Source organism: Netta rufina, assembly GCF_964035555.1.
Source record: "Netta rufina genome assembly, chromosome: 5".
In the NCBI taxonomy this organism is placed as follows: Eukaryota; Metazoa; Chordata; class Aves; order Anseriformes; family Anatidae; genus Netta; species Netta rufina.
Genome location: NC_140128.1, coordinates 62666907 through 62686650, shown reverse-complemented (window position 1 = coordinate 62686650; position 19744 = coordinate 62666907). Strand labels below are relative to the sequence as shown.

Below are 19744 nucleotides of genomic sequence, written 5' to 3'. Positions count from 1 at the left end.
CCTCCGCTCTGGGAGGCGAGGAGGTGGCGGTGAGGGGCGGCCGAGGCAGGGAAGGGAAGGGCCGGTCGGCTTTAGGGGCAGCCCGGTGTGAGGGGAGGCTGCGAGGTGGGGCTGAAGGGGCTTCCCCTATAGACGCCGCCTCACGGAGCCGGGTGGGCTTGGCGGTGCTGCGAGTGACGCAGCACCTTTTTTTTTTTTTCTCCTTTCCCCTTTTTATTTTCAAGGACGCGATGCTGGTGGGCAGAGCCGTGCCACCAGCACGCAGCCTGGGCAAGGTGCTGGATGTGGGTGCGAGCAGACACTTCTGGGGGTGGCTGAACGCCGTGTTCAACAAGTAAGGCACGGGCGGGGTCGCTCGGTGAGCACGGGGGGTCTGACACATCCACCACACGCTGTGTGAAGAGGGGCAGACCAAGACCCAGCATAGAAGAGAATATTTTCTGTCAGTAGTGGTTGTATGGTGACGCTTGGCAGGGTTGTGCCTTCATATTCCAGCTATGAAGCAGTGGGTGCCAGAGGAAGGGTGTGCTTCGTCCCCTCCTTGAGGTAGCTGAGGCAGGCTGGCAAGGGGGATTTTCTCCCTATTCCCCAATCTTCCTTTGGCCCCCAACTGCACTGACACCTAAGCCAGAGTTACTGTTGTGTCCCGTTTACTCATTCAGAAAAGCATCTGCCCAACATTTAATAGTGTTCCGCTGCACAAGGGTTTCGTGTTTACTTTCAGAAAGATAAAGTCCTTCAGAAAGATAAAGTCTTTATCTTTCAGAAAGATAAAGTCTTTCTCAGTGTAACTCTTTCTCTCTTCATAACTTTTACCAGTAGCTAACAGCCTTATGTATTCCAGCCCTACGGAAATGCCTTGCGTGGTGCAGCTGATGGCTGTAATGGGGTGGGAAGTTCAGCCAGACCAGAGTCCTCTTCAAGGTTTATGCTTCTGCCTTCAGCATTCCTCACCAGACTAAGAAAGATAGCCTTTTCTTGACTAGATTTGGAGATTTTAACTACTTGCTGTAATTATTGAGGAAAAGCCTTCAGGAATGACATATATATGGCAGGCGATATGCATAGGGATAGGACACAGGGTAATAGTTTTAAGCTAAAATAGGTTTAGATTAAATGTAAGGAAGAAAATCCAGGCCAGGCTGGATGGGGCTGAGGGCCACCTGGGCTGGTGGGAGGAGTCCCTGCCCATGGCAGGGGCTGGAATTAGATGGGCTGTGAGGTCCCTTCCAGCCCAAACCATTCTATGTTCTTATATAATCAAGGTATCTTTACAAGACAAATTTGCAGTTGTTGTGAAATCTTATTCTGGAAAGAGAAAAGTGTTTTGTTTTTTTTTGTGTGTGTGTTTTTTTTTTTTTTTTTTTTAAATCTCTTCTTACAGACATGGAAGTAAACAATTAGAATGGTTAACATGTGCCAAGTCAAACTGTGTCTGTATTCTTTTGTTACCAAAAGTAACTGCTATTTAAAAGTAACTGCTATTTAAGTTAAATCAAAAACAAACAAAACATACAAACAAAAACACAACAAAAATGATAACAACAAAGCAAATACCAGGCTGATTAAGAACCAACATGATCCAAATAAAACACTTCCAGGAAATCATATTCTTAGTCTTCTGATATCTTATTGTGCCCATAACTGTATATTTCTTATGCAGTATTACTACAAAGATAATAGATCTGCTACCTTATAATAAATGTGTAAATGCTCTTTCTGTCTTGGCAGAGTGGACTATGAACGCATCCAAGCAGTTGGACCAGACAGGGCAGCTTCAGAGTGGCTGCTGCGGTGCGGTGCCCTGGTGCGCTATCAAGGCTCTGAGAAATGGCAGCAGGACTACAACGGTCTCCCCACTGGGCCCTTGGGGAAATACAAGATAGAAGCAATTAATGCCACCGAGTCTTGCATCATGTACAGAGGATTTGACTATTTGGGTAATGTAGACCCAGCAGTGCGAACAATATACTGAATGGTCTTAGTTCTTTTCAGTTGCTTCAAAATATGAATAACTGGGTCCTTTCCTCATTCTGTAGTAATATTTAGAGAAATCTTTTGTTTTCATTCCCTTAAATTGGCCCTACAAAGATTTAGCAGTTCCTAAGATTTTGCTGCACGTTTGCTATGAAGCAAGAAGAAATTGGCAACTTCCTCACCCTTACCTGAAGTGACAGTAGCACTAAGGTGGTGCAAAAAAGATTTTGTTTCATTGGGTTTATAGTTAAGTAGTTGGTAGCAAAGGGCACTATTTAAAATACTCTTTCTTTTAAACCAAGTGATGTTTCTGGTGTCATAGTACTACTTGTCCTGCAGGCATTTATGATGATCTTAGGAAAAACAAACACTTGGTTTCTTATATATATAATAATAAAAATATTTAAAAGTGTTTTAAGTTTCCTTTAAGTAACAAAAAAGAGAATGGTGAGCAGTTTTTTTTTTTTCCCCTTAGTTGGAATTACATGCATTATTACATTCCTAACTCAGTCATTCTTTATCACCCAGACTTGCAGAAGTTTTTTGTTACTTGCTCATGTCAGAACTGTTAGAATATTACCGAAAGGATGAAAACTTTTTAGGGTTTCTGTAATTTCAAGTCCCATAAGGGGATTTTGGAGATTCATTGTCATTATGTGTCCACTCCCTGCACACAGGAACAGGTTGCTGTGTGTGGAAGTAGTTACTAAATTTGCAAGTGAGAGTTTAACAGCCAGTACAAGTTGTTGCTGGTACTCTGAAACAAACATTTTTTTGTCTTTTTTTTTTTTTTTTTTTGTGTGTCTTTCCAGATGGTCTTGAACATGTTTCAGAAATCAAGCTGCAGAAGTGTATTTACATACAAGACGAGTGTCTGAAGAGGCTCAGTGAGACTAAGAATCTCCAGAAGAGTCTCCTGCAGCTGAAGATAATTTCCTGTGGGAATGTCACAGATAAAGGCATCATTGCACTTCACAAGCTGACGTACGTGAACTGCTGAGCTCTTCTCTATCACCCCACAGCTTTGGGATTATGTTGACTGGAAGGGCTAAAGTCTGACTGTTTCAGATGTTTGTGGGGCTGTGGGATGGCTGGGTTTGAGGAACTGACCTGACTGACAACCTGTGAGCTGACAACCTACCAGCTGTATACTGTGCCCTATAGCTCTGAAGCACATCGGATGTGCTTTGTTGAGCTGTGGACTTGAAGTAACTCGGAACTGTTCCAGTGTTACAGAGAGTTACAGACATCTACAGATGGGTGGTGGGATGAACTGGATTTCATCTTACAGGAAGTTATTATTAAGGACTTTGAAATATTACTCCAATTACTAGATTATAATAATTTATTAAATTAGCAATTGTATTATTAAATACTATTTAATTTAATGGAAGCTTGATGATGGGGGGGCCTGGGACCTCTCTTTAAGCTGTGTAGACGGACTAAATTTATGATGAACTAAAAACTTACAGCTCCCGCTTCAGAAAAAAATCTTCCATTAGGACCAGTAATCTTTAAAATAGTTGTAATAGCTACAGCGAATAATCCTTTGTCAAATTTCTAAGTCAGTGGTTAACTAGTAGTTGCTAACTTTTCTTTGTATGTACTTGTAGGAACCTTGAATATTTGTATCTGAGTGACCTTCCTGGAATAAAACAGAAAGAAACTACTGCTCATGTCCTTCAGCAGGCACTGCCAAACTTAGAGCTGGAGCTGGATTTAGAATAAATGCAATTTCAAGTAAATGAAAGGTATTTGATTTCACAGTATTTATCATATGTTGCATAAATTAAGTTGTAGATGTTACCATATTTCCAGGTATGGAAATAAGCCCACATCTCTCAATCCAGCCTTAAAAGCTGCATGCAGTCTGTTGACAAAATATGTAATTAAATTTCACTAAGCTTAAACTGCGTGGTGAACCAACAACTGTGAAGGCAGGATTCGGTATAATTTTATTTTCTGATTTTATAGGAAGCTGTTAATTCATCAATTAGAAGTTATAAAGTATTTAATTGCACAAAAAATCATGTGCAAAATGACAGTGAAAAGAATGTCAGTGTTGTGAAACATCAGTGCTGTACAGTTTCATTATATGGTTGTGTAAATCAGAGCTGTTTACCCTCTGAGCATCTCACCCGGTCACTGGGTGGTGGTTTTATAAAAGCCTATGGGCCTTTTTCCTGTTCTTCACACTTTAATTGGTGCAGCCTTTGTTTCCAATGGATTAAACTACAGACAGGCAGGCCGACTTGATAAAAACCTGTGTTGATGAAGTGTACATCTCTTATTTGTGGAGAAGCGGTTCTCCTTAGATATGCCTTTGCTCAAATTTTTGCCATGTGCTGACATGGACTAAATTCTCTGTACCTGTTTAGCTGCAACCACGTCACTTCTGCTAAACAGAACGATTCACCCCCAGGAAGAACGTAGCATTTTTAGTCTAATTAATTCCTAGCTTCGGTGGCAGTGGAGAGAAAGACGGTAGGTGGTGACTTAAAGAAAGCAGGTTTAATGGTAATGTCTCAAGCATGGCTACCTTGCCAGAACTGTGATTCTCTTTTCTTACCCCTGATTGTCAGCTTGTCCTCTGAGGTAAATGGTGCCAAGCACTGGAAGGGGTCATATTGCATGGTGGGGCCGATTCTTCATGGTGTCTCCTAGCACACAGCAGGCACGAATAGTGTCAAGAAATGAAATTCCTTCCAGCCTGCACTGCCTAGGACCAGGTCCAGGAACTGATGGTGGGTACCTTGCCAGTACACAGAATGAGGTGACTGACTAGCCATACAGGAAGGACAAAGCTTTTTGAGTGTAACCAAAACTACTGATGCACCCAACAACATTGAAGGTTAAAATAGCAGTACTGGGAAAAGAAAACATTTCTGCTGTAGTTTGCAAGTAGGAAGAGGATGTTCCTTGACCGTCATTAAAATTTTATGCAGTAAACCACATCCCGTAAATTGGAAAAACAAGCTACATTTATTTTATTCAAACACAACATTACATTCTGAAGTTACACAAACCCCAACGTTTGTTCTCCTACACATACTTAGGTAGAATTCCTGCCTGTGTCTGGCTATTGTTATAAATTACATTCATGAATTGTTTTTGATAAAAACAGTTGTTCACTAGTCAAAGTGACTTCACTATTGACAGAAACAGCAAATAAAAATAACCTCATAATGCAAGGAAGAAACAGGTAGGACAAAATCCAAAAAGACTAAAGAAAAAATAGATTTTCATTAATTATGTTCTCCTTCTGGTAACCGTCCCTGCTGAGCCTTCCATTAAGTCTAAGTCACTGCCAGTACTTTTAATACTCCATGATATAGAAAGCAGTACACAAGGCAGACATATCTTTAAAGCAGTGCTGTTTCAGCAGGTTTAGAACTAACTGCACCAGTTAGGTAGCCTGGCTTCAGTCTTGGCTCCATAAACACACACATCTGTCTTCCACGCACATAGGGAATAAGGTTACAGCTCTGTGCAGGATCAGTTACTTAGCCCCAGTCTAAAACAGTGTAACTGTTCAGACACAGTGGGACTCTCTGATTTATTTGGCAAGGTTGCAGGTCTTCTGCCAAGTCTGAACTACAGGCAACAGATAGGCGACAGAGTTCTTACGATTCACACTGTAAACACTGGTTTGTGGCAATCCTGAACCAGCATGCAGTCATGAATTAAAGCAAAACAAACGCAGTTTCCTTTGTACACAGAACACTGACTAACGGGAGCTTGGAGTGCATCGCTTTCCTTCCATTAGTGGCCCAGAGTACATTACTTTACAGACCACTTTTATATGTCATAACATGTAGTAATTTAGTTTTCCATCCCATCTCCTCCTCGTATAAATTCTGAAGAACTTGAACTTTGAACAATGCGTAGTTTTTAATCTTCCATCCCTTAGATGTTAGGGAAATGGTAGTTTGATTTCCTTGTTTTGCTGAAGTACTTCTTGCTGTCCAGAGCTGGCAGAACGTTACTGCTGGTTAACTGAGGCAGGCACTGCAACTAAAGCAGAAGTTACTCAGTGTGTATGTGTTTGAAATGAGAATAAAGCACACGCTTAATTTTTTAACAGGAATATAAGCTATAGAACTATTTGTTCTGTAATTCTATACTTTTTAAAGTAAGAGTCATGGATCTGGTGTTCTACAACTGGACTGCAACCAGAGTAGCTCATTAGAGGTATTTCTTCCAAACATCCAGGGGAAAAAAAAAATACAGTTATATCCCGTGTCATAGAAATGGAAGAGGTGAGTCAGTTGGATCCAGGAAATTATATGCTCTAGCAGTTCTCTGTCTTGCATTTCTAACTTCCCTGCATGTTACCAGCTCAGTATTACAGCTGTCATGGGGAATGTACATCGTTAGAAGAAAGAACTGCTGAATGACTCTTATCATGGGCAGGATTCAAAGGCTTGGGCTGGAGTCTGGAAAGAGTGAAACGGCAGCGAAATGTTTGCTTGGCCACTTCAGTTGCAGAAATGCCCACTGCATTGTCTAGCGTCTGGAAGTCAGCAAGGATTCACATCCCATCAGTAGTTACAAATGGAACCGGGCATTTTTGCCATCTTTATAATTTGGGATTCAAAAGCATCAAGAAGACCCCAGAGAACTCTGAATTAAACCAGCTGTTCAGCTGCAGTTTGTTCAGCTATCCTGCTATACTTTGTCGGGAATGCACGTTCCTAGATAAACCCGATCTTTCCCATTGCTGTGCTGCTTATCTCCAGTGACTCAACGGAGCTGCAATGCAGAATTCGGTTTGTCCTGAGTTACTCGTTAGCCAGGAGATTCGTTTTCTCCTTGGGCTAAAATTAGATTGGTCCAGTGTGGGACCTCTGCCTCTCCCTTAACTGCCAGGATGAGCAACTCTTGGGAACCAAGCAAAGAAAACGAGTTCCCTCGTTAGACAAAGAACATTAAATACCACTATGAAAACGTTACCCCTGGCACATGCTTCCGTGTCAGCTTGGCTGTTTTCCGAGCTGTTTTTTCATGTTCTTTCCCCGGATCTCCTGCCTCCCTAATGCTGTCAAAATAGGGATGCTGCAGCAGCTGCTCACATGTCTGCCTCTCTGCAGGGTCCATATGAAGGCAGCCCTTAGAAAAGAACAAATAAAGAATCACACAGAACACTTGATAAAACCGTCTGCACAATTCCACCTACTCACAACAACCAACAACTATTCCCACAGATATATGCCTTAATTTTTTAAATTAATTCTAAGAGTCTGGCTTTTCAGAGTCAGGACAAAGCTTGCAAAGAAGCTAATGTTGAACAATTGCCTCTTCTGACACAAGGCATTGACGGAAACTGAGGCTACAGGAACAGCTACAATTGCGTGGTGTAGCAAACCATCACGTCTCAAAAACCAGTTAAGCCTATAACTTTCATTTGAACTAGAACAGCTTTCTTAAATGGGAATCCACTGCATCACTAGCTGTGTCGTTCCAGTGTTTAGCGTAGCACTATTGAAAGCTGCACCTTAGTTTTAATGCATTCATTCATCCTCAGTTTCCATTTAGTGCATCTTAACAGTGCAATGTTTTCCATTTTCATGCTAAAGATGAGTGGATAAAAGAGAAATGGATTAAAAGTCTTCCCCAAGTCCCCTCGAGCTCTGTTTTCCTACGAATGTCTGATTATTCAGTAGCCAAATCTCAATTTGCCACCTGAATAAGATTGCATTTGCTAAGTCTCAGTGCAGAGCTCTTCCACTAGTCCTGGGCACCCATCTCTGGGTGGCCCTGCTTGAGGCAGGGCTTGGACCAGTGACCTGCAGAGGTCCCCACCAACCTCAGCCATTCTGTGGTAGTTTGCTTACCTTCATGAGAGCTAAAGCAGGGTGTGAAATACTGGGGAATTTCATTTCCAGTGGCTCCTGGAGGAAAAAAAAAGAGTGAGTGTACTCGTGTTAGCAAGTTTTTCTTTCACCAGCGTACAGATGCCCAGCTTACCACAGCAGCGTGACCTGTACCTCCCCAGATTCACGTCACTTCATGTGCTTAGCAGGGAGCTGCCTGCCATTACAGGTAGATTGGCTGCTGTGCCACCAGAAGTAGGGGAGAAGGAGCAGAGATTAATTGTTTGATTGCTTTTCCAAATGGTATCAGTTAAAAAGTCATGAGAGGGGTTCAGCCACCTCCAAATAATACTGTAGCGTACATGCACAAAGTCATGGGCAAAGCTTTTGGATAGGGAAAAAGTTCTGCATGGCAAAGGATTGGTCAAGCTGGAAAGTAAAGCTTTTCCAGCTCTAGATCCAATGCAGGTGACCTGTACTCTAGGGAAAAAGAGGCAGGGACGTTTCTCTGTGCAAGCACTGTGTCTCCTTAACAGATGGATTGCTGGGCAGTGCTAGGCTCAAGGGGAATGCATCCGAAGGGAGCTCTTACCATGCTCTCTGGGTCCGGAATTCTCACCCCGCTGAAGAACTGGTTGGTGCTGAACACTTGCTGGTGCCTGGGAATAAGATCCCCTTTGACCAAGAAAAAGAAAAAAAAAAAGAAAAGTTAAACTGATTTGCTGTTTTTACAGCACCTGCGTTGAACGAGCTTATCCTCGAACAAGGCTGACAGCACCCAAGAGAACAATTAAAGAGGTGGAATTACCATCAAGTGAGCTGACAGAGTATTCTTTTGTGAAAATATCCATCCATCCAGCACACCAGTGACTGCACAGCCACCTGTCTGTGCTGAATGACAGGCAGGGCCACACATCTCTAGCTGCCTGCAGTCAGAACTGCCTGGGGCCTCATGCTGGAAATAACGCCAAGAAATGCAGCTGCTGGGAGCAGTTTTTGGAGCAGGAGCACCCAGCTGCTGTGCCTCTTCCCCTGCAGGCTCTGAGGTTCTGTGCTGTGCAGCAGTGGTCAGTGTGAATTGTGGTCACTGCAGCTGGGGGCTGTAAAAACACAAATTTCTGTGCATCTCCTCACGCCAAATGCCTGGATCTTATCACTTCATTATTTGGGAAACTGCAAATTTGGATTTCCACTGGCAGAAAGACCCCTCAATAGGAGAATGAAGAATGCCCTGGGAGGAGATGGAAGAAATACTAAGGTTTGTAACCACACCTGCTCCGTGCCAGCACCCAGTACCTCCACCGTGTGCTGGCTGAACGATGAGTGACAGCGTGCGGGGATGTGCTCAGGCATCATAGCTAGAGGGTGCTGTGCAAACACCTACCGAGATCTGAAACTCCAGCCTCGCCACAGAGCTGTGCTTCAGCCAGGAATCCTTCCCAAAGTGTTAGGCAAGAGCAGATCAGCAGCTCACTGCCCTGCTCACACGGGACACGATGGAGCTGGCCGGGCAGGGGTGAGCGACTGGCAGGAGTCGCTGTTTGCTTTGGACGTGGGCACACGTTGTTGGCTGGGCTGTGTCCGCAGGGAGGCTGAGCGGGGCCCTGCCAGCCCACTGCCATACCAAAGCTCTGCTTCAGCCTTTCCGAAGGGAAAGGATCCCCACGAGGCAGCCTGTGTGCATAAACAGGCCTGCCTTTTGACTGCTGCAAGGGGACCGACCACAATTGTTCCTGCTTCGTTAAAATTTAACTCCTCTCGAAACCCTTTTTGTGCAGTCCTGAGGATGTTGTGTGGAAAAGGGCAGAAATGCAGCGTCGCTGCAGACACGCTGTAGCTGTTTCCCCAGTGCAGCCTCATCGTTGTTTTTTGAAGTTTGTAGCAGCTTGGAGCAAGCAAAATGTTTAAAATGAATTTAAAAAAAAGAACCAGTGCAACAGCCAAAGCACCGTAATTACACAGCTTTGGCCAAGGAGCTTTTCGCTGTTGATTCTACCTCCATCGACCACTTGGATCAAAAGAGGATTTCTGGCTGAGACCCTGTCATTAAAAATAAACCAACTATAGCTCAGCTAACAGTGGCTCGAATGTATTCTGGAGGATGAAGCAATCAAACTGGGTTTCTGGCTAGGGAGCTCATCTGTTTATAGCCACTCGTCACCTTTACGGTTTTGTAAATTGCTCAGTAAAAAATTACAGTTCTGTGTTCGTTCCAAGAATTTCATCTAAACAGGGGGGGTTGTTCCTTCCCACCCTATAAACAAGATGTTACACACCAGCATTAAAAGGAAGCAACGAGACTGGATCAGTTCAAGTGTTAAATGGGTAACAGCTCTTCTGTTCAACCTGTTTCAAATCCAGAGTGGCTCCTAGAATTCCTGGGAGAGCAAAGACAAGCAGGTGGGACAGAGAAACAAAGTGTGCACGCTCTTTTCCAAGCACACAGCCACCACCAAGCACCCACTAAAGGCAGAGAGCCCCTGGGTGAATTCACCTCCCGCTGGCTGATTCCCAGCACAGAGGAACCCACTTCTTGGGCAGCTGCAGCCTGCCAGAGGTGTCGGGAGCCCTGAGGGATGCTTACCTAGGGTTTTTCGGATGAGGTACAGCTGGTCCACGTCGGACTTGCCAGGCCACAGGGGGACCCCGGCCAGCAGCTCCGCGAAGACGCAGCCGATGGCCCAGACGTCGACGGGGGGCCCGTACTGCGTGTCGCCCACCAGCAGCTCCGGGGAGCGGTACCACCGGGTGGCCACGTAGTCCGTGTAGTAATCGCTGGGCCCAGCTGGGGAGGGATCCGGGGGGAGAGAAACAAAAAGCAGAGCGGGATCAGAGCGAGGCAGGCACGCCGCCAGAGGTTTTGACGGATGCTGGGGCAGCAACGAGAGCACCTCCTGGACAGGGAAGAGCTACAGGAACAGGATGAGTCACCGGCCGCTCGCAGAACCCAACGTGGAAACATTTAGGGTTTGGGGAAAATCAAGACCAGATTTTTCTCGCACTGAAAATATGCAGAGCTTTGCAGCAGGACCCGGTGCCAGCCAGTGGTCACTTCTCAAAGCCCACATGATTTGTCTGAACAAGAGCTAAAAAAAAATAAATAAATAAAAACGAAGGGGGTTATTATGACGGAAAATGTGAAGACATTGTTTGCAGAGACACTGCCTTCTGCCAAAGGCAGCCCTCCTGCCAGGGAGCTCCAGCTGGGTCTCCAGCATTGCACAAGCAACGCAGGCAGCGCAGAGGTGCCCGAGCTGGCTGCAATCCAGCAGCTCCTGCACCACAGCAGTGCAGCTGCACCGGCGGGGAGCTCTGATGCAGTTTATTTACAGAGGCGTTTGGCTGTCTGAGCTAGCTGCACGTAAACTGGCTTGGGGATCTGTACCCAAAGCCTCTTTCTCCAAAGCCTCTTTCCCTGTGAAAACGTGCCAGCCCTTATACCAACCCTTATACGTTACATGGGATGATTTCCAGGCCCATCAAAGACAATTGAGTCTTGACTGGGGTTTAAAGCCTGAAGCTGCACTCCATTTGAGCCTCACATGTAACGGGTCCGTGTGAGCAGCTGGCCAGCACTCACTCAGTATGCGAGCAAATCCGAAGTCACAGAGCTTGATGACCGAGTGTTTCGTTATCAGGATGTTTTCTGGCTTTACATCGCGGTGGATGCACTGGAAACAAACAACAAACAGACAAAAAAAACACACCCAAGGTTACAAGCAAGTATTTCACCTGGCCCTCGGATAAACAACCTCTTCATTCAGCCACACACCCCGTGCAAATTGTGCCACAAATGTTAACCATGCAATCATTTCTGCTGGGAGAGAAGACGAAAGGATTTCTTAGGAGCAGCTAAAGTCACGTCCTGCTGGGCACAGCAATTACCTCGCCTGTACCCCACGCCTGGGATGAGATATCGTGCACCCAGCCTTGCCTGCACAGATCCTTATCTCTCGGGCAGTACTGGCTGAGCTCGGGTTGTCGTGTACCTTAACCTGAAACCAGCTCTCTAGAAACCAGAAACCTTATGCAGGTTTGTATCACACACTCCTAATGAGGGGCTCAATTAGGAGAGATCCCGATGAGAGGGGCTGTTGTGTGTGGGGCTCCATGGGATCAGTTCCTCAATCAAGTCCAGGAACTGATGTCCTGATGATGATCTAGTGGACAAGCAAAGGATTTTGCTGGCAAAGCAAACACCTTGGGCTTCTCCTAGCTGAGCTGGTGGTAAATTACTGTGTCTGCTCCCAAGGACTGAAATGCTCCTTGTTAAACCAGTGCCAGAAAAGGGCAACTGCATAAAAACTCATTACCTGTGATGTACAGCAGGCCAGACTGCATCTAATTGTTTCCTTGGCTTTAAAACTCCATTAAATCTTTCAGACTGAGAGAGGGAACAGAAAGAAGCAGCAAAACAACAAATCCTGGAAGCAGGACAGACCCATGACCAAGTTCCTGCGTCTCAGCCGGACATAATTCTTCGAGCAAAGACAAAACACCCATTCCAGAGCAATCTCCTGCCAGCCTCCTAAACCTCAAGCACTGGCAGATAAACAAAACCAAAGACAACTCCAGCTAAGTTTGCCTAATGGACTTCTCCAAAAGGCTCCTTTCCTTCCCTGCCTTTTAAAGCATCCCCACAGCATTCTGCAAAATGCTTGCCCTGCACAGAGCTCTCATCTCCCTCCAGAAAGCAGGGGAGGGGCTGTACGGCTGTTTTACTGCATCTAACTTCTGAAACCTCTTAACTGGCGACAGGATTCAGTTCCTGTGACTATCAGCAGAGGGACTTGCCGGGAAACCAGCAGCAGTTTGCTCAGGTCTGAGCTGGTGAGACATTAAGCCAGTTTTCTGAACATCAGCTGTAATATTACATGTGTTATAACAGGAAACATGACCCAGGGAACATATAAGGATATATTCTTGCTCAGCCTGGAAGCTGCTTTAAGGTCATTAGTGCAAATCATTTCTCGACAGCAAACCCAAGGGACCTGCGTGACTAAATGCAGCTGTTGTGGGCACACACTAATAGTTCAGATACGTGTTTTCTGTTGAAAATGGGAAATGGCACCTCTAACTTCTTCCCATGAAAACCCCGTAATCAGAGAAACGGCACCAGAATCTCTCATCCAAAGCCATGCTACTGCACTTGGTAGTGCTGGTCAGGGGACTTACGTTGTGTTTATGGCAAAAGTTCAGAGCTTGGAGAGTCTGCCAGGTTATACTCTTGACTAGATGCTCTGGCACCCTGTTGTAAAAAAGCACATTTTTTACTTTGGTCACAAAAATAACTTCACTATTACAGGAAAAAGGAAGAGGAGGCCTTTGAGTGCTAAACAATCATAGAGGAGTCTGAGCAAAGCAGTCGGGGACCAAGTCAGAAAATGCAGAGGACAAACACTAGCTGCATTTTTTTGCTATAAATGTTACAAGAAACACACAAAAATCCTCAGCTCGTTGCTCTCCCACTGCAGGGAAGCTGTCAGGCTGGGCTGCTGATGGTAAATGCTGTTTGTGCCTCTTCCCCTGCTTCAGAGCTGCAGCTGAGCCCTGCCTGCACCTCCTCAGAGAGCCCTGCAGAAGGTAAAGCTCTCCTCTCAGGCTGCCCTCCCAGCATTGCAGGAGCACCAGAGAGAAAATCAAGGCCAGTGCAGTAAGACACGAGGATTTATGGCAACCAGGAGTGTTGCAGAGCATCTCGTACCACTCAGTCCCAGCAGCATAAGCCTGGTAACGGTGTGTCAGAGCCTGCAGGTCCGTGTCCAGTCCTGTCTCATGGCTGTGCTTGGCACCCACACTTCCTCGCAGTCCTCCTGAAATGCCAGGGGGCATTTCTGCCTCTGCAGCTGCTCAGAGTTGGAGGCAGTGAGGTAGCCACAGTGGAGATGCATGCTCTGAGCTGCTATGTTGTCGTGTCATTGATTGTGCAGAGTGGAGAGGTGCCCAAATGGGACAGGAAGGATGTTCCTACAAGAGTATAAAGCCCTACTGTGGTTTGTTTCTCTGATCCTTTCCTCCAGTGGCTGGCAATCGCTTCTGAGAAAAAAATATTTGTTAAAAATTCAAAATTCAGCCTCCTCTCCTCTTCTCTGTCTGCCTGTAGTGGTCTTCAACAACCCCAGGAAAGGCAGAGTGACAGTCTTGGCAGTTTCAAGCTCAAATCCAATTTTATTTCATATATCTAATGCTGTAAAAATCTTGATTCTTCATAAATAATGAATTACAAAAAAGTTGCAAGAGGCTGGCTTTAAGATCCCCTCTGCTGTCAGTGCTGAAGGTCTTGTGCTGACACTGCTGTTGAAAAGCTTGAGGTTACCTGCAGCAACACCCTAGAGTGATGAGTTCTGCACTGACAGCCTGAGAAAGGGACGATTTGGCCAAATTACCTGGAAACATCGTGCAAAGAGACATGTGCCCACCCATCTTAATCCCGACCACAACAGCCTTGGCCATCTGCAGATCAAAACCAAAGCACGCAGCCAGGCGTTACACGTTCCCACTGCAGTTGTTGTGATGAATGCAAAGGAAACGTGAAGTGTTTTCTTCCAGGAGGGTTTTGGGTCCTTTCTTTGGGTTCCAGGTGAACAGGCTCAAACTGGGGTGGCTGCTGCTGAGCAGCTCCCAGAGCCACGTGCTCTGTTCTCCTACAGGTCCGTCTCACACAGAGAATACCAGGCTCTCATTTACTCAACCCCCAATTAGCCTCCTGCAGGCAATTCATTGAGCTTCAGGCCTGTGAAATGATTTATCAACTTGTGCTTAGCATTTCCATGGCACCAGCTCACGGTGAATAATTAGGGGTGACCTATTTAGCGGGAGTGTCCTCATAACGTGTCAAAAGAATAAACCCTGTCCTGGAGAATGTGCCTTCTGCTCACGTAGCTCACACTTTGTGCAAGTGCCTGTGCAAAGAGGAGGCTCTCTGACCTTCCCGAGCTCTCTGAGGCCGTGCAGAGAGGAGCAGGCACAGCTCCAGGTAACTCTGCAGCAGGACACGAGATCTCTCAGCACTGGGGGCTGCTGCTGCCGAGCCAGCCAACGAGCACCCAAATGCTCGGGCTCGGCGCTCCGGTCACCTGGGTGAGCAGGGCAGGAGCAATTCTTTTGGATGTTGCTGCTGAGCCACAATAACAGCCCGAGTCCTGGGCGCCGTGCTGAGAAACCTCTCCTGTTCTTAACGAAATCCCTCTGGAAACTGCGCAGCAGCAACGGGCTCCCATGGACACCCCCTGCCTCCTGTGCTGGACAGGTCACTCACCCCCAGGGGTGCTTGTCCAGCTCGTGGAGCACCGTGTGGTCGCAGTATTCGAAGACCAGATGCAGCTTCCTCTTCCTCCTGAAGACTTCCAGCAGGTTCACCAGGTTGGGGTGTTTCAGCTGCTGTAACACAGTGGAAGGACTCGTTAGCTGCTGCATGGCAGGGGGATGTTTGGGGAAAAGTGAGGGATGCGGTGCCTTCACCCCCCAGGATCTCAATTCCTCGAGCTGAAACCTTTTGCAGAAGCACAGCACAACGCGGGGAAATGGCACACGGGAGGAGCCCCCTAAGGCAAACGCACGTTTAGGGACACCACGAGCTCCTCTGATAAGCATAAAGCAAGCATCTGGCCGCAGCTTCTCCACTTTATTGTCAGCATCTGGATGGATTAATCAGGATTTTTACTGCTGCTTTTTCCTCTCGGTTCACTTCCCGTGCTCATACCAGGGCTTCCCCTCCCTGGGAGCTCAGACAGATCCTTACCATACAAACACCTGAGCAGGGCAGGGTTTTAGATGCACCTTCCAAGAGGTGAGGCTGGAAATTTACTGCACCTCCTCATTTTCTATTCTTTTATTCGTATTTTGGGGCAGGACTAGGAGGGGGCTTCAACCACGGGGTGAAGACAAAGCATTCAGAGAAGAAAGCAGGGAGGCAGCTGAGGGATGTTGGTGTTTCTTTTCAGATGATGCACGGCCCCGTCCACACTGCTTGCAGGGACGTGCACCGAGGCTTTAGGACACAGAAGCCCCAAGGTGAAGGATCACGGAATGCATTTTATTCAAACACATCATTGTAAAAGCTCCTTACAAAAAGACCTTCCAGGGAGCTCACTGCCTCTGGACCCAAACTACTGAACCCAAACTACTCCGAGCCCTCAAGCAAGCCCCCCACGGGTGTATGGAACGTGGCTGTTCAGTCCTGCAGCTGGCTGCAAGGAGCTGATCTTTCTAAAGAGCATCTCCTACCACCCACACATCCCATTCCTTCAGTCCCTGCAAAGGGCCAGGGCTCCTGCCCACACCGTGTAAACCGTGTGGTGGCGTGGATCAAACCCAGATAACAACCAAGATTTCCTTCCTTTTCACTTCCTTGGTCCTTTCTGGTAGGTGTCCCCTCTCAGCGACAGGCGAGGCCAGAAGAGTTGCCAGCTGACTGTAATGCAAGAAGAAAGGAAACCAACGGTAACAGGAGACCTCTGGAAACCTCTGCCATTAACAGGTTGGTGGTATCGCCTTCAGGAGCGACTGTCGCAGGAGCTGGCTGTGTCGAGGCACCACCTCTGTGTCCTGGCTTTCCTCATGAGAGTGTGGAGCTGGATTTCTGGAGGGAGAAAGCTTGAACTCGAAGCACGAGGTCTGGCTGGGCTGGGGCTGCTCAGGGGGGACACAGCTTTGGGAACGAGCTCTGGTGGGCACGGGACCTGCAGAGGGTGCCCCTGGCACCACCCCACGCCCTGCTCACAGCCAGCCTCAGGTCAGGGCTGTGCAGGCATTCAGACCGGCAGCTCTCCACACAAAGGAACTGCAAACCTGCGGGCTTCTCCCCATGGTTACAGCTGCTCCTGTGTGAAGACAGCAGGCGTTTCAGCCGCTCCTAGGGCACGGGGAGCAGGCAGGGACCCGTCTTTGGCTCTCTGCTTCCAGCCCCGCTCTCCCACCTTGCCTCCTGCAGCTCCTGGCCACAAAGCCCTTGAATCCAGAAGGCATTTGTTGTGCTGAACGGTGATTTATCAGCCCTACAGTGATTTATAAGCCCTACGGTGATTTATCAGCCCTACGTTCTTCTCTGATGAAACCCAACCTCACTGCATCTTTGACAAACACTGAGTTGTTGCCTGAGCAAGGAACCACCTCAACAAACAAGCAAACAAACTGTTGCTATTTACAGGCAAAAAGCTGAAAAGACTTTTCTCTCTGCAGGTCTGCACTTGTTAAAATCAACACCGCCCCGACACAGGTCCTGCCACGGCCAGCCGCAGTTGTGCTGCTCTGTACCCTGCAGGGTGATGCATTGCCCATCTGCACGAGGGTCTTTGTGATTATTTTCTTCTTCAGATCTCTTAGATCATTTCAATCTGAATGCATCTCCAGCATCGCTTACTAAAACAACCCAGCCACCTCTCATCCCTTTGTTTCAGAAAGGAGAAAACTGAGGCTGCTTCTTCACATAACCTAACTGAAAAATTAATATTTTTTTCCCTAGATGATGACTCTTCGAGCCTCACATTCAGGCTTTCTTTACCTCTTTCTGTAGCAGGTAGGGAATCAGGCCTTCATATTCACAGAATCACAGAATTTCTAGGTTGCAAGAGACCTCAAGATCATCGAGTCCAACCTCTGACCTAACACTAACAGTCCCCACTAAACCATATCCCTAAGCTCTACATCTAAACATCTTTTAAAAAGACTTCCAGGGATTCCTTCGGCAATAACATTTACATCATTCATTTATATATAAGTGCTCAATAAAAGACGAGCTGAGAGCACAAAAGAGATTTGGAGAGGAGAAATACAAGAAATACAGCAACCAGCTGAAATCCTGCACTTACTGTAAGTCTGAAAGTCACCCAGTTCCCAAAGAGCAAACCAGGGCAGCTCCATGGAAGGGAACACGGACAGCAAGGAGCGATCGACCGCTGTGACACCAATGGGCAGCGAGGGCTGGGAACAGCCTCAGGCAGAAATCAGCGACCAAGGAACTATCAGTTTTGGGAAAGAAGTCTTAAAATACAACATCTTTCTCTGCAGCTTTCTGTGGGGTTTTGTCAACTTCAAAATCCTAAATCCCTGACAGTCTACAAGAACGCGTTGTATCCAGGCTGAATTGTGCGTTCCTTATAAAAAAGCATCCTACTGAAAGCGTTCTACATTATTTTAAAATGTAAAATAACCCAACACATTGTTATTATTGTTCTTTCATCAGTTCAACGTCAAAAAACAGTTACATTGCTCTTCTGCAGGGAAGGGAGCTCACTGAAGATGGGGAGATGCCGGAGGTGTAAAAAACCACGAGTGCCCTGGAGCAAAAAGGGGAACCCCCCACGTCTCCTACACAACCAGGGTGCTGCCACCCAGCACCAAGTCTGGAACAAATCAAGGGAAATACTTTTCCACACAGCACATTGACGGCTGTGGCACTCGCTGCCTCAGGATGCTATGGAGACCAGATGAATACATGAGTGTAGAAAGAGATCAAACTCTCAGCAGAAGATGCCCGTGAGCGCCTGCTAAGCCTCTGGCCTTAGTGCCTTTGGCAGCAGCTGGGGCTGTGCAAGGAAATCTTACCCCATCCTCTCCTTTCTCCTGGCTTTCTCCTCATTTCTGCACTCTCCTGGCCCACTGCCAGCAGGGTGGGCTACGTGAACCCGGGGTCTGACCCACTGCAAACATTCCTGAGCTTTTATTTCCTCAGGGAAGGAAGCAGAGAGGCTGAACGCAAGCTCGGGACAGGCTGAGCAGAGGCGAGGTGCTGCTACCTTCAGCATGCGGACCTCCCGCAGGGCGATCTTCCTGATCACCGGGTCCTCCTCGGACTCCAGGAACTTCTTGATGGCCACCACCTGCCCCGTGTCCTTGTTGCGGCACTTGAAGACGACGCCGTAGGAGCCCTCCCCGACCTTGCCCAGCTTCTCGTAGCGCTCCATGGCGCCGAGCCCGCCTCACGCCGCCGCCTCGCCTCAGCGCGGGGATCCCGCCGTGAGGCGGCTCCCGCCAGGCGCTGAGGGGAGGAGAGGAGAGGAGGAGGAGGAGAAAAAGGAGGAGGAAGATGAGGAGGAGGAGGGGAAAGAAGATGTGGAGGAGCCGCCCCTAGGGACACGGGGCCAGCCGGGAGCCGCCGCCGCTTGCTCTGCCCCCTGCCGAGGCTCTCCTGCCCTGCTCTGCTGTGGGGGGGGCTGCGCGGCGCTGGCGGCCTCTGATTCTTTTTATATATATTTTTAATATATATATATATATATTATTGGAGAGGATTTTGGGTGCCCAAACACAGCTGGATTTGGTGTGGAGCCCAGATGTTGCATCGTCTCCCCCACACAGCTCGAGCACCTCAAGTGCTTGCCCCCTGCTGAGCTTCCACTAGGAGCTTGTCCCTTGCAGCATTCCCGTCTCTTACCTTTATATCACCTTTTCTTGGGCACCCATTTAGGTCCGTGACCACTTACCCAGTTCCTGATGCCCTAACGAGGTGGCAATCTTCTTCCAGTTGATTTGTAGAAATTCAGCTCTGTGTAGATCCTCTGCTCCACGCAGCGTTCTGGGATAAGGTTACCTCCTGTCCCACCACCAGTCCTTTCCCAAGGTGTTTTCTGAACTCTACCCAGAACAAAAGGGGCACCATTTATGTTTCTTGTAAGCCACATCTATCAGCGATAACTCTCCCCGTGTTGCCACACACGGTCTCTTTCTGGTTCTTTGCATACCCGTTCATTTTTATGACAAATGTGTCTCCTCTCAGCAGTACTACCCAGTCACTGAGATGCTCCTGGCTCTATCAAGACTTGCAATCAAAGCACCAGACAAATGCTGTGAGCCAACTAAACTTCCAGCTGCTTTTCTGAGGAAATCATCTGATAGAGTTGTCCCCAAGAGAGACCTGCAGAACTCCCTCAGAGAGAGGCCAAGGACTACGCCACTGTGGAAGCTCCTCAGATGAGAGGTCAGCCCCAAACGTCATTCCCAGACACCCCATACAGGCC

The 19744-nt window shown here is 47.3% G+C and overlaps 2 protein-coding genes across 8 annotated transcripts; one reads left to right on the top strand and one right to left on the bottom strand.

Annotated features, from left to right (window-relative positions):
• The first annotated feature begins 16 nt into the window (after positions 1-16).
• On the top strand, positions 17-19728 carry DMAC2L (distal membrane arm assembly component 2 like). 6 transcript variants are annotated; one of them, XM_084287663.1, is made up of 5 exons: positions 17-29; positions 225-334; positions 1732-1940; positions 2790-2961; positions 3591-4172. In XM_084287663.1, the coding sequence occupies exons 2-5, from the start codon at positions 231-233 to the stop codon at positions 3703-3705; spliced, it is 600 nt and encodes a 199-aa protein (XP_084143789.1). In that variant the 5' UTR covers positions 17-29; positions 225-230; the 3' UTR covers positions 3706-4172. The 6 variants fall into 6 exon arrangements, with proteins under 6 accessions (XP_084143789.1, XP_084143790.1, XP_084143786.1 ...); XM_084287664.1 differs by lacking the exon at positions 17-29 and adding an exon at positions 87-105; XM_084287660.1 differs by lacking the exon at positions 17-29 and adding an exon at positions 19507-19728 and having other exon boundaries at positions 114-334; positions 3591-3728.
• Positions 4937-18765, bottom strand: CDKL1 (cyclin dependent kinase like 1). 2 transcript variants are annotated; one of them, XM_084287655.1, is made up of 9 exons: positions 18527-18765; positions 15049-15170; positions 12966-13038; positions 11371-11461; positions 10375-10575; positions 8383-8465; positions 7812-7868; positions 6931-7086; positions 4937-5991 (listed from the first exon to the last, which is right to left on the bottom strand). In XM_084287655.1, exons 1-9 carry the CDS (start codon positions 18692-18694, stop codon positions 5884-5886), a joined length of 1059 nt encoding a protein of 352 aa, XP_084143781.1. In that variant the 5' UTR covers positions 18695-18765; the 3' UTR covers positions 4937-5883. The 2 variants fall into 2 exon arrangements, with proteins under 2 accessions (XP_084143781.1, XP_084143782.1); XM_084287656.1 differs by having other exon boundaries at positions 15049-15167.
• Positions 19729-19744: the final 16 nt, after the last annotated feature.